The following is a 17,272-nucleotide window of genomic DNA, read 5'->3' as shown; positions in this document are numbered from 1 at the left end:
GACATAATAAAGTTTGAGCTGCATCAGAGGTGTCGGCGACCTTGTTTTTCTAATCTGTCTCTTCAGTGAGGGGAAAAAAAAAATAACAATATAGTGAGACATGCTTTCACTGAAGCTGGCAACATGATGTAAAGCAGCAAGACTCAATATTTTGGCATAATAGGTATTAACAAACAGGCTCCAATCCTCCATGCAAAATGGATGAGACACGCCCATGCTGTTACTGCAGATCTCAACACTGGAGCAGATGGATCTCAGAAGCAGGGTTGTGTGCATCTGTGTGTGTGTGTGTGTGTGTGCACAATCACTGCATGTGTGAGAAAGAGAGAGAATAAGTGGGTGTGTAGCTTCCAGCTGAAAAGTTTGATATTAACTGGGGAAAAGGAGAATGTGCTGCACAGCTTCAGCCTCAGCACAACACACAGTAAACGGTGGGAGGCTTTGTCTATCAAACCTGCTTCTCTAAACTTCCCTGTTAGAACGTCACAATGCAGAAACACTCGTACAGTTCAAAATGAATACTAGATCATGTGTTTAAAGCTGTACATTCGTGTCAACAGATATATAGAGAAATATTGATTCAGGAGCCACAGTCACATACAGCACGTCCCAGAAGTACTGAACGCACAAAGAAAACAACAAAACAAACACACACTGAGGTATTGTGTTCAAAGTCACCATTTCCACATGGCAAGGCAGCACTAATACATCACAAAAGCAGAGAGCCAATTAAAAAACAACCACCATTTCACACCCATCATCTTACCAGTCGTCCTCTGCAAAACTACCCTCCTCAGCCTCGGGGACGTGACTGTTGGAGCGAAAAGTGGAGAATAAAAAGCATCTTGTTGACAAAGCATTATGTTAACATGTTGCTGGAATGTGCAGACGCCAGGATTTTAGTTAAAATGGGATCGGTCATGAGGAGCTGGAATGTGGCAGGTTAGCTAAGGTACTGGGGGTTAGGATGTCAGCGCTGGTTACAGCAGGTCCTCTGATTATTTATTAGTTTAATGAATATTTTGACAGTTGTGCAAAAATATTCATACTTGACACTTTATTGCCAAGAGCTACCAACTACTAGCAGTTGGATATTTGAGCAATTTAAGACAATATTGTTATTTATTAGGCAAATAACAAATTTGAGCCGACACACTTGACCTCTCTGAGAAGTTAGAAATTAATGAAGCATAACATTCAATCACTAAAACAATTTTTTCTGTTCAGGACTAAATTGATTGAAGACCTTACGCATGCTGGTGGATTAACCATTATTATCGGACAGCTGTGGCGTAACCCTTACAGTGGATGGTGGTCTAATAAATTTGTTAAACACTGTATAAATGCAAGAAGAGTTAAACTTATCCTTAAAAGAAATTGAATTATTTCATAATGACAGTTGAAATGTGACCAGTTTGATTTTAATTTAACTGAACGAGGAGCTGGATCCTCCCAGTAGACGCATTGTAAGGCTGATAACAGGAAAACTGGATGCACATAAAAATCAAACTACAAAATAAAGTCATTATAAGTTACTGCACTGGAGATACTGAACTAAAATAGATCAACAAAATAGAAGGAGAAAAAAGCAAAAATATGAATTAATGGAAATATTTTTATTATTGTAGCAGCAGGTGTCTATCACCATTGCATGTATATTTTTAAGGTCAGCGGTGAATGCAGTATTATTTTTGATTTCGTAACTGTAACCAGTGCAGATGACCAGACAATGAACGCTGAATCTTACATTCCATTCAGCAACATTACTTTCATACAGTGGCTCATTTACCTACAGTAAAGAAACACTGTGACTATTTGCATTAACAACAAACCAGTCTGTCTGCATACAGGCTAATGTGCAGCATCAGACATCCTGTAACAACCAAATATCCCTTAAAAAACATTTTTGAGTTTGGGAATTTGAGCACATCTTTACAAAACTGTGCTTTTCACTAGTCTTAAATAAAACCCAGGAGGATTCTGGGAGCCTCCCTCAGATTGGGACTCCAATCCAGTGGAATTAATTAATGTCTACACCCTTGGGGATGTCTTTATTAATTACAGCAGCACTTAATTTGTGTAGAGGAACACATGCGGGCGGCAGCGTCGGGGGGGCTTTGTGTGCATGTTCTGGAACCAAATTACAAGTCACGCTACAGAGTGAGATCTATACACATGCTTGTTCATTCATTTGTAGAAAAATATGCCACATTTTATCTTTGCTTTACTCGCATAATCCGTTTTTTTGCACAATATGCCACTACTTACTGCTTGATACATAAAAGTTGTTCTTTTGAAATTAAAATAAGGGTTAAAAAAGGATGCAAGTATGTTAATTCCAGAAGTTAAAGTTTAATTAAGCAAGAGCTGCCTCCAGACTACTTTTATCCATATTTCATGGTTAACTTCAAGCACACAGACAGCTAAAAGCATCTGTAATAGGAAAGGAAGGAAGTACCAGTTATTCCAGTTATATAACAATCCAAGATCCAAGATCCAAGCATGCCAGACTCCTTTACTGTTGATGTATAACGTTAAGATGGATGTTGGGTGTTGAACAGTCCATGTTCTTCATAAGATGTTTTTTAAGTATATAGGTTTTATGTTTAAGATACAGTACATATTTGAAATAATTAGTGCTCCAAACTATATGATCCTCTACTAAACACCTGACAATGAGTTAAAACTTATGGACGAAATAAAGCACATTTAAAAGCACAAATCAAAAACTCCCAACACAAATCATTAATCTTCTTTCATTCATTCAGCTAGAACATAATAGCGCAGTTAAGGTGGTCCCTGTATGCTGGATTATGAATACAGTGACCTTTAGAGTCAACAGTTTGTGAGCTATCTAATTTTGGAAACTCATAATAAGAAGTACAGAAAGATAAGGAAGAGATGGCCAAATGATGGCATCTTCAAAAGTCTCGCCTTATTAGAGCTGGTCGTCTTCCCTCCTGCTATGAAACTCTCATCCATATTTATCAGTTGCGTAACAGGGAGTCGGCCTTTCAGAGAATCAAAGAAAACATTTCTGGGCTTTTGAGGGAAGAGTGTCTGTACCTGATAACCAGCAGGTTTACCCAAGAAATATAACCATTAAAACAAAAAAAAAAAAAAAAAAAAAAAAAACCACACACCAAATATTACATTCCAGGAAGATCACACATATCTTTAATCCACATCAGCAGTAGTTAAAATATAAATATCAGCAGCAATTTTGGAGGTTTTACACCATCAGCACGAACAGCACTTTACATTGTTGACCCGGGGATCGACAGTGAGAAACTGTCAGTGCTCCCACTGGGCTCGCAATCACAGCCTAATGAAAGTACAGAGAACTCCAAATAAAATACTCTTTTGTCCTTCAGCCTGCACTTCATCAATCACGCTTTTAATTGAATCCTAATGGGATTAAACATGTACTGTCACGCCTGCACTTGCTTTGATTCTGTGAACACACTCTGCTCTCCCACTTGTTTTGCATCCGCTGAGGCTCATTATCTATGCATGAAAATCGAATGAGCAGGGAAAAAAAAGAGAAAAAAAAAAACATTTAGGAGCGATTTAACGTTTAATGTTGGACTCTAACTGAAAAAACTTGCAAGCTAGAGGAGCTGAGGAAAAATACGTTCATTTTGGTTAAATCCCTGTGTTTACAATAAGATGCTGTGAGTTGCCAACTTACATCAAAACATTATCGAGCTCCGCACCACACTCAGAAAATACTTAGAGGGTATAGCCAGTCTTCACAAACATCTCCAACATGACAAACAATGAATGAAAGCCCGCGATGGAGGGTGCAAAGTGCCTTTGCTTGCAACTGCCTGTCATCCTTTTATTTTTAGTTTAAGTCGAGAGGAGCACTGATGTAGCTGCTAATGAGAAGGCAAGGGAGGAGAAAAAAATGCCAGATGTACTCTGATGCACACTCTGCATTTAATGAAGGCAATATGGGTAGAGGATATGAGGACAAAGGCAGGGAAAGTGGAAAAACAGCACGGAAAACTGAACATACCCATAAGCCACACCAGCAATGGTGCACTTCTTGAACTGCATCACATTGCAGGTGAGAGTTCCTGTCTTGTCAGAGAAGATGTATTTCACCTGAAAGGAAAGAGTGATTCTGGTTAACACCCTGAGAGAGCTCTTTCGAGTGTTAGCACAACATAAAATATATTGCGAAGTGCAGCGTTTACCTGGCCTAATTCTTCATTCAAATTGGAGGTGCGAGCCATGGCAGGTGTATTTGTGGGCTCGTAGAGCATATCAGTGTCCTAAAACCAATCACAGAGGAATTTCAAATGTAACTTCAGGACGGAAAGAACATTTTTGGTAACAATCTTCATATCGCTGTAGAAAGTCTCCCAAAACACTGATGCTTCACTTCAATCCTGACAGTCAAATTTCCCTGCAGAAAATACTGAACCAACTGAAGACTGCCAGAAATGTTACTAAAACCTACTCACTGGGGCTTCATTTAAAATGTATAATGAATAAAAGTTGCTCAAAATAACTTGCATGAATGCATGATTCCTCAACCCAGATATTTGGTGAAGTTGACCTACTTACTAGAGATATATTAAAGCACAGTATGAGCCAAATGCTTAGCACCATCTTTTAGATGTGTTTTCCCTTTGCAGTGCTATTTACAGATGTCAGTACATTGTGTTTATGCATTAAGTGATTTTTTTAGGTCATTCTGATGATCCCATGTTGCCACCTTGCAATAATCAGTGTTTTAGCTTCATGGGAGCAGCACAAGAAACTGAAACAGCTCGGCATGTGGTATCATCATCTTATATAAGTGACATGGAGAATCTTTTTTCAACCTTTGGCTTCTTAAGAGATCAGATAGATGCACAGCAAGATTAACATTCATCTGGAGTCATGTGTTGACCTGACAGTCCAATATTCAATCTCTCTTTAGCTCTTTTTGGTCTCTATCAGCTCCTGAAGACAAATATCTCATCTATGCTTACTCGCCACTTGCTAAATCTACCCAACATTTATTTGATGCTTCTTGTAGTTTTTCCAGAAACAATGCTGATGAGAGCAACAAAACTGCATCAAAACCGTTAGGAGATTAAAATGCTGTGAAGAACATCACTCATCAGCGTTCATCGCTCCCATTTTCCATTTTACAAAAGATGCAGTGAAGCTTCATTTGCAAAGAGAAAAAACAAACAAACAAACAAAAAAAAAACAGCATATCTATCTGAAATTCACAGTTTAGTAAAAAATAGCTTTAACTCACCCAGTTGATAAAAAAGGCTTGGATGAACTTGATGACCTCCAGTGTGACCAGAAGACTGATGGGGATCAGGTTGTTGAACAGGATAATGAAGGTGAGGAAGTTGAGGCCAAAGTTAGCTGCCCCGCCATCTATTAGGGGATGAGTTTTAGACAAAAAAAAAAAGGAAGTAATACACAGAAGACTTATCAATGTTGGTTCATAAATATCTGTTAGTTAAATTAATATGCCCAAAGCTACTTCCAGCCAATGATCAACATTATCCCAATCCGGAGAATGTTTTGGGTTAATATCGTCCATTAGCTGGAATTAACTATTTCTTCCGCCCAATCTCATCCTCTTACAACTCAACCGATTAGCAATCCAATTTAACGTCCCACAGATTGAAAGTAGCGAACAGGGACTGAACTTTCTCAAATGTCATTAGTGTCACAGCAGCAGCCTTGGCATCCAGCATGATCCAGGCAATGATTCCACAAAGCACTATGCAAAATGATGCTGGTTCCCCGAGAGCCCCGAACAATTGGCAATGATCAACATGTAACCCCACTGACACCAAATATGAAAACAGGAGGGTTGTGATTTACCTTTCCTCAGCTTGCAGGAGGTGCAAATGTTACCTTCCTAAACCCAAGCCTTGATCTTAGCATTGTGGTTGAGAGGGTCATCCCTCCCACCCCCCCCCCCCCCATGACAGAACGATTGCAAAACAAAACAAAAAAAAAAACTGAATGGCAGAAAGAAAGTGGCAGAATGGAAGCTACTGCTACAACAACACATGTAGGAGGGAAAACATTTTCAGAAGTGGGGGGGAGGGAGACAAACAGATGCTCTCAAGACAAAGGAGGGAGACTCAGTCCATAGCACATTCTCAACCAACAAGGAGTGGAAAAGAGTGGGTGGATTATGCCAGCAAAATACTTTGGGTGTTAATGATGATCACTTCATTTCACTCTAGTAGCCATCTCATTATGGTACGCAGAAATGCTGCTATCAAACAAGACGGCGATACTGGACTGGACCAGCAGAGAATCATTAAAACCTTAGCAAACAGGACATGCACAGGTCACAAATAGTATGCGAACGTTCTAACCATGTGAAGTTTACTGTAAATTTTTTTGGCTCCATTATGCTAAGTGAGTTCTTCATGATTCTGAATGGCATGTCCATGCACAGGAGAGAAAACCACATCTCCTCCTTATCATGCTGAAAGCAGAAGTGACACAAACGAAGGTCAGTTAGAGTTGCAACGTTTTTGCAGAAACAGTCAGCATGACTACCTCCAAAATCTAACTGAACTGAATGTAGGAACGCAAAACAAATAACCCCTCGGAATCTGTATTAGTTTGGTCAAGATGTCAACATCAAATTCATTATTTTCCAGGCATGCACAATCGCAGGCTTCTGTGTGATATGTGGTGGGCTAACACTGTGTTCCTCCCTGCATTTACTGTCATAATGCTGGTGAGTGGGTGAAATTACAATCACTTAGGAAAACAATTTAGGTGTAATGTAGGTGTGTGTTTATGGCAGTTTCCCCACCTCTCTCTTTTGCCACAGGTTGGAAAATATGCACTGGACAGAGCCTCAACAACTCCTTATGGAAATAAAATCAGTCTCAAGATGGATGCTTGCTTTATAATTTACACTCCCTTCAACACTTTGATATGGAGTCTTTTGAGTGTGGGTTTAAATGCCATTGAGGGCAATATTAAAACCCTTAGAAAACCAATAGAAGCCAATGCAACACCTTATCAGAAGGGTCAGTGTAAGTCATAATGCAAGCTTGAATTGACCAGGGCACAACTTCTCCTACACAGGCCTATCAGGGTACAGAGTAATGGCCAGAGCATCACGATAATCACTTTGCATACCAGGTTCAGAGCTTCATCACGGCAGACACGATTTTAAGGAACTGAGCAGCACAAATTTTGAACCACAAGAATGTCTGTAATTTTAACATTAAAACTGAGCCATCTTTTATAACGGTTAAAGAATGGAAGTAAAGACTAAGCAGCTTTTTACCCCCCACCCCCCAATCTGTTCTTTGAAAAATCCACACAAAAAAAAAAGAAAGCTGCGGAGGCATTTAGAAAATGTCAGTTCTTGCCCCTTGGGCTGCACCACATGTTGTGTTCAGGCAATAAACACGTATAAGCCTCCTGCCATGAAAAGCTTCCTGAGCACAACCTCATCTCCTTTGCAGTCAAAGTAAACGCTGCTCTTCATTTCTTGTGAAAAATGAGGTGGGAATAAATGACGGTCTGAAGCTTGGGAACTGCAAAGCGTTTAACGTGGCACTAAAAATGGTGGAAAAGTGAGACACTGTTTGCATCAGGCACTGAAAAAAAAACTAGACGAAGGTATAAGAGAGCTGGAGGGGAAAAACCTATCGTTGGATCCCTGGTATGTGCTTGTCCATGGCATGGGCCCATACAAAGTAGGGCAACCATATAGGGGGCGAGGGTAGGGGGCTTCATTTGCTTAGCAAAGGCAGAGCTTCAGTAAGGGGTTAGTAAGGGAGGGTCATTCACGGATGGCCAAGGCTTTTAAATGGTTGTTACCTGGAGCTGTTAAAAAAACGACAACAAAGAAAACAACAAAATCAAACAGAACATTAGAAAGGAACAAAAAAGTACAGCAGCGCAGTGATATTCAACCATTTTTCAATCACACTCATTCACAACACATTTATGCGTGTCACAGCTGTCTTTTCTCAGTTAACAGGGAATTCACTTATTCCCACATTGCCACATATTTCACTTGTAATGCGAAATGTAGTTTTTAACTGAGGCAACATAAAAACGGCACGACACATACCAGCATTTAGGAACTTAAATCGACAAAGAAATAAGCTGATATGAACAAGTGAGACAAAATATGTGGAATTAGATGTGCAGCGTAGGCTGTTGGGACTCTTACAGTTGAGATCCATGTACCAAGCATCATTGCCGTACTGGTACTTCCAAATGGTTTGGCCAATGGAGCAGACCAGAGAGATGGCCAGCAGGCAGCCAAACAGCACAAGAATCTGAAAGTTGGTGATACGCTCCACGTTGGACAGCTTCAGAGGAGGCCGTGTGGAATTCTGGGTAACATATGAGAAAAAAATGATGTGGTTAAAAAAAAAGATTTTCTTTCTGTTTGGTTACAGTAAGAAAAAAAAAAATAGAGTACTAATACCTGCTGAGAATGAGCATGATTTATTTTACAATTAATAGAGACAAATAATAGTAATTACCACACAAATGTGATTTACCTGCATGAGCTTCGTATCATGTCCTGTGTAGACGACCACACCGTGGATCCACTGTGTGTTCCTCAGCTGGGCTCCTCTCAGTAAGATCTGGTCTGGACCCAGCGGTACTGTGCTGTATTGAGAAACACCACTGCTGTTTGTCCTTTTAAATACTCCCCCATCTCACCCTGAATCAATAAATGTTGCTCTTACATACAACTACTGAATTAATATTAACCTTTGAGATGCCTTATTGATAACCATACACATAGCGAGTGATCAATAACTGAAAGCCAATTTACAGCGCTGTGAAAAAATATTTGTCCACATCCTGATTTTCAGTTTTTTGCATATTTGTCACACTTGCATGTTTCAGAGCTTCAAGCAAATTTTAATATGACAAAGATAATCTGAGTAAATACAAAATGCAGCTTTTGAATTATGATTGTATTTATTAAGGGAAAAAATGCTATCCAAACCTACCTGGCCCTGTGTGAAAAAGTATCTGCCCCTAACCCTAATAACTGGTTGTGCCACCCTTGGCCATTATCCATAAATGTCATCAAACATTTGTTAGATAATCTGAAATATGTAAGTGTGACCAATATGCAAAAAAACTAACAAATCCAATAAATAAGAGAGCAAATGCTTTTTCACAACACTGCATATATCGTGCCAGTGTTCTATTTATAAACTAGAACATTTGATTTATATCAATAATAAAAGCTACACATAAACATGAAAACAAGTCACAACAAAACTGGTATTCATCCAAGCTTTAAGGGTTAAATGTCTTAAGGCTCAATTTTTAAACAATTCCCATCAACAGGATCACTCCTTTCATCTTCCAAAAGTGAAATGTAGCTTCCGGTAATAATATTCATGTAAACACTGCAATAGCTCCTTTCATTTATTCAGCAGAAATATGAAAGATGCCCTAAAACCTCACGATGCACTTATTCTGCCTCTGCTCCTGACTAATGGGCTATTAAGTTAGTAAGCGGGGCCGAGAGCCAGCCACGGAGCATCTGCATCTGAGCCCACCTGTGTCCATGCAGGCGGATGTTCCCAACAAACTCATACAAATGTCGGTTTGGGCTTTCACACTCCATCCGCCCGGAGAGATGGCTCAAGCTGTCGATGTCTTTTATGTCTGCAGTCACTTGGAGCCCCTGTTGGTGTAGTTACAGCAGCATTAAATCACTCTGTAGTTCTCACTGTATGGAGTCGTATAAAGAAGGACCAGTAAAGAGATATTCACCTGTCTAATTTTAAGGTTTGTTTCTCCATCCAGGTTAGATGTTTCAATGTAGCACATACCCTGTGGTTCACTGTTGTGGGGGGAGAGGATTTAGACTCTTGTGGTTTTACAATATAACAGTAACTATAACTCCTTTCAACTATATATTAACCTGTTCTTGTTTTATATGCTTATAATTATATATCATATTGAAAAGCAATATGCAAAAGAATACTGATTATTTACCAATAATAACAACTATTAATGTAAAGTTTACAATCAGATTCTAATGATTAAACACTAAACTAAATGTAACAGTAAATAGCTACAACAGAACAACAGCAGAAGATTAGAGCACTGCAAACAAAGATGCTGCATGCCAGCCAAAGAGGCCACTCAGGAAGTGCATCAGTGTTTTACTGAAGTTAGCCGTTTATTGTACAGCAAACATCCTTAGGAGAGACATAACATCTTTGTTTGGTGCTGCCCCTGAGCTTAACTGTCTTTCAAGAAAAGTGAAAATACACGGCGAAGGGACAGAGAGCAGAAAGAGAGAGAGAACACCAGAGCGGGGCGATCTGAGTGAGCAGGCATACCGAGTACAACAAACAAAGCAAACAAATGGGCCTCTGACAGAATCTGGGCACAGGGACAGAGTTAGAGCATGCCAGTGGTTAAGGTGCGCTGGGTCGCTGGTTAGCTACTGTCTTAAATGACTAATTTACTGAAGACAAAGAAGCTCTACAAGAATTAGCGAGAGGTCTGGCAATCTGCTGTTTCAGCCGTCAACTAAGTTTTATTTAATGGAAATGAGCAAAAGTCTGTTGCAATGGCCGGGAAGTGAATTCTACAGTAAAACGTGATGCGGAGACTTCACAAAACTATGAAGCCAAGATGATTTCAAGCTTTTTCATCTTGGAATATGACTGCATGCAACCTGCCACATTAAAACAAATTGTTGCATTCGGGGTGCCACGCAAGCCATGCAAGGAAAACATATTCACACCCAAAAAGAAAGAATATATGAAAAGGAGCACATGTTGTAGTACTAGACTCCATTCACTGTTAGAGGTTTCAGCCAAACACTTAAAAGTCTTATGTTACTAATATAAAATAAAATGCAACATAATAACATTACTGCCAATATTATGGATACAAAACAATGCAGATAAAAGGGGGGGAAGAAAGAAACGTGGTATTCTTTGACTGAGGCGCTTCGATATCTGGCTGTCGCCATCATAATCACAGGCCTCTTCCTTCCATGAGTGTGGGAAATAAAAACGGTCTCATTGTATCAGGAGGATGCCTCATTCGGTACACACAGGCCCTATCTCTCCCACTGCTGTTTTGTTTTCAGTGTTGCTGGTTTCCTGACCTGGATGACAGAATGACGAGGTCAGCCGGGAGGTGATCCCCGTTTGCCGCTCTGACTACTTCCCCAACAGCCACCTGATATTAGCAACCACGCACCAGCAGGGGGCGAGAGAGAGACAGTGTGGCAGTTGTTGGCACAGGGGGGGGGGGGAGGGGGAGGACAGGAGAGGATGAGGAACAAAAAGTAGGAATGGAAAGGATCAAAATAAAGAGACAAACAGCAAACACATAAGGGGAGAGAGACAACTGTTTCAGTTTTAGGTAGATGAAAAGAGCACAATGATCAGTCCTGTATGATCAGAGGTATGGTTCTGTTCCCCTTTTCGCCAAACCATTCAGAAACAACCAAAGCTGAACAACCAATGCTGTGCCAACAGAGGAAGTTTTTAACAAAAATTAGACTTCCCTGTCCTCCTTTTTTAGAGGTACTGAAAAACAATATTCAGCAGATCTGAAGTGAAACATTTTTAAAGGGAGTAGAAAACCACTCCAGGCTTAAATGTCCCATTCACAGCAGGTCCAAATGGTTTTTGAAAAGGTGAAGGAGGTAGGAAGGCTCATGATTGATCAAATCTAATTCAAAATCACATTACCATTAACCCACCTAAGGAAATGATGGTTATCCTGCCCGGCTGCAGAGCATTTAAATGCTGAAGTGTATTGCTTTCCCATTGCTTTATGAATGATTTTTAAAAGCATTTTGATAATGTGGATTCAGTGTATTATCTAAGCCTCATTTCCTTAGGGAGAGCTGAGAGAGAGCAAGAAGAATACAAGGAGAGAGAGGGAGAAGTTCCCCACAATCTGGCAGCAGTGCGGGCTCATATACCTGGATGATAAAATGACAGCATCCGCAGGAACGAAATCACTGCCATTTACTCTAATAATATCGCCCACTTCAACCTGTGAAAATAAACTGATTATGCTGTGGGTTGCCAATAAAACAGCGTAAAAGAAAACATGGGATCAACATTAGGAGCAAAAAAAATTCACAGCTTGAAAGAGTAGACGGTAAGCACATTAAAGTCCTGAAATAAAACACAGTGGAGGAACAGCTGGAGTCTTCGTTCCATTAGAGCTGAACAGGTGCAACAGCAACTTCAACGGCTTCAACAGGAAAAAAAAAAAAATAGTAATTTAAAAATTTAAAAACTACTAAGGCTTGCATGCATTACGACAAGCAAAAACTCGGTTCTAATTCTGCTCAGTTTCTACATGTGGCTATAAATAAAAAAGTCTGAATTTAAAATGAATTGTGATCATTTATTTCAACCAAGAGCCCAACAGCAACATTTTTAAGCTGTGGCACATCCGCAGTGAAACATACATATAATGGATCAATAAATAATGAATCAATTAAAATATGCACGTTTCACACCCATCAGATTGTTGGACTGTATTTATAACTGTATCATAAATTTTCATTGACCATTGTTGTTGGCTTCAGCAAGCATGAAATAAAGCATATAACCAACAGTTTACATAAAACACCAGAACTTTTGTGTTTGATTCAAAGGTTTCCTGACAATACCAGCAGCTTCTCCTCAGTGATGTAAAACACAGACTGTGTGCATCTAAACCAGATCCTTAGTGGTTCCATGGTGTAGTGGTTAACATTTGACTTACATGTGGCAGAGCTCCAGTTTGAGACCAGGAAGAGACACAAGCCTGGCCTCACAGGAAGTCACAAGCTAGTGTATTCCTAGTTCCAGCCTGGACAAATGGGAGGGTTTCATAAAATCTGTGCCAAATGAAACACGCAGGTCCATCTGCATGTTTCATTTGGCACAGATTAACAACCCTCAAAATAAGAAAAGAGCCAAATACACCTCTTCCTCTCTAGACTCTTTGCAGTAAAAGTATACTTACTGCTTCAAAACTATCCAAAAACTAAGAACTGTTAGATCTGAGAATCATTAACAAAGTTTTCCATAGGTATTCTATGGGTTATCCAAAAAGGGTGCCTCACCTGGAGGAACTTTCTTCACTCCAGCCTTTTGTGAAGCGATTATAATCTTGTAGTAAGGCCTTATCAGGTGAGCTAATCACAATACTTTAATCTGAAGGCTGAGCTGGTATCCAGGTGTCAGGGTAACAAGTTTGGAGTACATTAAAACACATTTAAAGACTTGTTTATCAGTTAACCAAGAATTCATCAAGCAATCATGTATGTTAAAAGTACTCATCTATTTTATCTTTTACAGTCAAAATAAATAATAATATAATAATAAATATATAAAATTTCTAGCACATTTGAAGAAAAAGTATTAAATAAAATGCATAACGTACAAAAATCCTCCTAAAGCCATGAAGATCCACATCATTATAAGTTATGATTTTCATTTTTGGCAAACAAACACAAAGACAAGTTAATCATTTTGGCCTCATTCAAGCTGCCCTGAAAGAGTTGCTAGTTAAAGCTTAGAGGCCAAAAAAGAAATTTGGCACAGAAGCAGCTTTTACAATATGCATGATGAAGATGCAAAAAGCATTAATTATTTACAGCATGGCTTTTTAGAGAATCTTTTATGTGGGTAAAGCGAAGGGACAGTTACATATCACTGAGTAGCACAGAGATTTCCTTCCTGCTGTGTTGAATTCAGTGCATGAACCACATATTTTCTTAGACACAATAACACTGTATATACCTCCTAAACTTCATCCCTTAGCACCCACTATATAATCACATTATTTTAGATGCTACTGTTTGTATACCATGACAATATGGGATGTAATTCAGCTTCCTCTGCAATAACTGTTGCACTCACCCATCCATCCATCTGTAGATGTGTCATATTAATCTTAATACAGTTCATTTCATTTCACTTGTGAATCTGTAAGTTGGGACAGCAGCATGTTTACACAGATGATTCATATCCTGTTGCTAATTCAGCTCTCAAGAACAAATAAACAAAAACTTCATGCAACAAACCAATTCTCGCTACCCGTCTCATATCCCAGAAAGCGGGAAGAAGAGATTCAGCTAATATTACTACACGCTGACTGGAGCTTTTAATGGAGGAAGCAGCATTACCGTTCATTAAACTGTCCAAATGCCTGGCGTGTTTTCTCCACACCGTCTGCTGAACAGTTCCAACCACATTAATAGAAAAGTTTCATTATGAAGGAAGCATGGAAGATCATCATTGTCCTCCAGCATTGCCTCCTAATGAAAGCCCACATGGAAACACTGGACTAATTAGTTTAGACAAGTGTGTGTGTGTGTGTGTGTGTGTGTGTGTGTGTGTGTGTGTGTGTGTGTGTGTGTGTGTGTGTGTGTGTGTGTGTGTGTGTGTGTGTGTGTGTGTGTGAGAGGTTTCTGTAAATGACAACAGCATAATAACATAATAACTGCTGGATGAGTGACAGGCCCGCTGATGAATGAACTGTGACTTGTTAGAATGACTATCAGTTGCACACTGTGGGTACATACCTTCTCCCAGTGCACAATCTCCCAGGCACCATTCCTCAGTACTGTGCCAAGTAAGGAAAGACATGGGGAGGGGGTTCTTATTAGGTTTTATAGAGACATACTTGCTTGCTGGCAACCTAAATATTTCTATAATACACCAAATATAGGAGCAAATTTTCTAGTAAAGAAGGAGTTTTGAATACCTTGACATTCCTTTTTATTAACAACGTTGTCAGCGTTGTGACGTTTCTGTAAAAAAAGAAGAATAGCGACATTACACACACGCTCTGACACACAATCATTAAAAAAAACAACGATCTAAAGCAAGTCAGAGAACAACACATGAGAAAATTCTTCAGGTTTAGCACTACGCCTGAGCAAAAAACATCAAAGCAATGAATATGCATATGCAAAACAAACCTAATCATACAATTATGGATTAAAAAGAGAATGCTCTAAATTTATAGACAGAAATGTACCAAAGAAGCTTACACTGTACATATTACAGTGAGAGAGAGGAGGAGACTGCTGTCTGCAGTTCCTGAAGTCATATTCTCACCAGGACTACAGTGTAATAACTTGTATCATGCAGTGTTTTATCCAAAGTGCCCCACAGTATAACTGCTGCACCGAGGTTTAATGTGTCCATCTCAAATTTTGGTAACTCTGATTACAGCTGTCATAGCTCTGAAAGGTGGCTTCATTAAACAAGACACAGTATAATTATTTGATCAGACATTTCAGATATGGATATGGATATTTGCTGCATTATTTTATTTTACATGATATGCAACACCCAAACTCAACTTACGCCTTGAATTTTGTAAAGAAAAGGTTTCATCCTAAAAACACGGCTAAACTTCTGAGATCAGCGAGCTCCTTCACATGGCTTCTCCCTACATACTAGACAAACAATACTGTTTGACCACATCAAAATTCATCTCATCAGCATTGCTTCCCCTCACGTCCTTCTTTAGGGACGGTCATGCAATCAACTGTGACTTTAACAGCTGATTCCAATGGACAGCTTGTCAACTAGAATCACAATGAGTAATAATGTGTTTCCGTGCTAATCTCATATAAATGATCATTGTGTTTTAAAATGCAGCTCTAAAAGCAGCGTGTGCTGTACTTAATTAGCAAGGAAAACATGTTTAACAGAAGAGGAGATCTGTTCTAATTTCATTTAAAACTCATTTGTGTACTTTGGCAGGTTGTACTGTACTTTTCAGAAGGGAAAAAAAAAAGTCTTCAAGCTACTATAAAACACAGACGCTAACGGTGAAGTGAGCTCTGTCAACAGGAATGACAGGTTTTTCCTCTCTCCCCAGACAGCTCTTCCCAAGGATCTAAGGATTCAAGTCAGCATCCTACAAAGATGACACTTTATAGCCACTAGTTTCTTCCACTGAAATCTCTGATTTTATGATTCTGTACATCTGTTTCTTCAATTTAAATCAAATCTAATATTCCTGCAACACGCTTGTAGTGTCTAATGAAAAGGCTTGCTGTGTCACATGATTTTTAACCAGCTGCACTATGCCCAGGACAAAAAAAAATGCTAGTAGAGACCTTTACAAAGCTCATTCATCATCTCTTGTGCAAGAGCTGTCAGCTAATTTCATTCATCCACACACTATTAGGTCTGGCTATACAGACTTTCTTCTATTCAGAGACGTGTAGGAGGAGCTGAGCTTTATTTGTAACATTTACTTCACAGCTTATACTGCATTCCTTAAATGCACTGTCCTTGCCGCTCTCACTCTTTGTGTCCTGGTGGACATGAAAAAAAAAAAAAAGAGACCTGTACAGTGTTTAGATGATGTGTGTAATCATAGCGCAGAGGAAGGCAAGCAGCACACAGAGGTTATGCATAAATACTGCAGTATTAGGTCTCTGTAGACTTCAGTCATAGAGGGGAAATACAGAACACAGTGAAAGATAAAAGCAGTATCTGCAGTGTTACCTTGATTAACCTGCTAAAACTGTATGCTTCAACATGAACCTAATGAGGCATTAAGTAGCAGCGAAGGACGTTTAACCACACAAGGATGGGAACAAGACTCTCTGCGCTCTTTCAACTGCTGTTTTGTTTTTTTACAACATTACAATATGAGAGTATTAAGAAACTGCGATACCGTGTAAAATTGCACCACACACTATTGTGAAATACATCGTAGCTCAATTTCACAGTATTGTATTTCTCTTTTTCTGTAATATTTTTAAGCTGAAGGATAGCTGAAGCACTGCCTGGTGCTGCAGAGGAGGCTGCCAGCAACAAGGCAAAGTACGTGCTGTACAGTGTGTATCCATAGTGCATGATTCATGAAGTCAGGGGTCGATGTTGCCCTGTCAGGTCAACTTGTGAGGGACAGTGTAGCACGGGGAGCAGATGCGTGTGCAGGTGACCTTCAGCCATAAAGACGAAGTCATCACCACTCTGTTCCCATGTTTTTCACAACAGGAGAAAAAGTGCTGCACTGGTTCCTTCAGCACAAGATAGCAGCTAATAGTATAGAGTAACTCTCCACTGGGACCTGCACAGAGGATCGCATTGCAGGGTCACTGCAATACAGTAAAATGCAACATTCTCTCACTTTGTTCAGACCTGAGTGGATTACCTTACTACACCAAAGTACACGTACACTGACAGCTCTTCACTTCAACTTAAATTCAGTGAAAAAAAATGTAACCAAACAGCACAAACTGTTCAAATCAATCTTCCCTACTAAATACATACCAAGCATCTGT

The 17,272-nt window shown here is 39.5% G+C and overlaps 1 protein-coding gene across 8 annotated transcripts in view; it reads right to left on the bottom strand.

Moving 5' to 3' along the window:
- atp8a1 (ATPase phospholipid transporting 8A1) overlaps positions 1 to 17,272 on the bottom strand; it is a 116,292-nt gene that overhangs the window by 57,342 nt on the left and 41,678 nt on the right. For 4 of the 8 annotated variants that reach the window (XR_004020421.1, XR_004020422.1, XM_030738595.1 and 1 more), the window contains exons 5-16: positions 14,725 to 14,770; positions 14,543 to 14,583; positions 11,111 to 11,184; positions 9,757 to 9,826; positions 9,540 to 9,667; positions 8,517 to 8,628; positions 8,180 to 8,345; positions 7,822 to 7,827; positions 5,261 to 5,388; positions 4,203 to 4,280; positions 4,022 to 4,110; positions 767 to 811 (exon numbers count right to left, since the gene is read on the bottom strand). Coding sequence is in view for 6 of the 8 variants with exons in the window: in XM_030738595.1 (XP_030594455.1) it covers positions 767 to 811; positions 4,022 to 4,110; positions 4,203 to 4,280; positions 5,261 to 5,388; positions 7,822 to 7,827; positions 8,180 to 8,345; positions 8,517 to 8,628; positions 9,540 to 9,667; positions 9,757 to 9,826; positions 11,111 to 11,184; positions 14,543 to 14,583; positions 14,725 to 14,770 (983 nt within the window). In the remaining 2 variants the exon portion in view is untranslated. Of the gene's footprint in view, positions 1 to 766; positions 812 to 4,021; positions 4,111 to 4,202; positions 4,281 to 5,260; positions 5,389 to 7,821; positions 7,828 to 8,179; positions 8,346 to 8,516; positions 8,629 to 9,539; positions 9,668 to 9,756; positions 9,827 to 11,110; positions 11,185 to 11,938; positions 12,013 to 14,542; positions 14,584 to 14,724; positions 14,771 to 17,272 lie in introns of all 8 variants that reach the window. The other 4 variants (XM_030738596.1, XM_030738594.1, XM_030738598.1 and 1 more) reach the window with 4 other exon arrangements.

The sequence above is a fragment of the Archocentrus centrarchus genome, chromosome 10, assembly GCF_007364275.1.
Source record: "Archocentrus centrarchus isolate MPI-CPG fArcCen1 chromosome 10, fArcCen1, whole genome shotgun sequence".
In the NCBI taxonomy this organism is placed as follows: Eukaryota; Metazoa; Chordata; class Actinopteri; order Cichliformes; family Cichlidae; genus Archocentrus; species Archocentrus centrarchus.
Note: the sequence above shows the minus strand (reverse complement) of the source record. Positions and strands in the feature narration are given on the sequence as shown.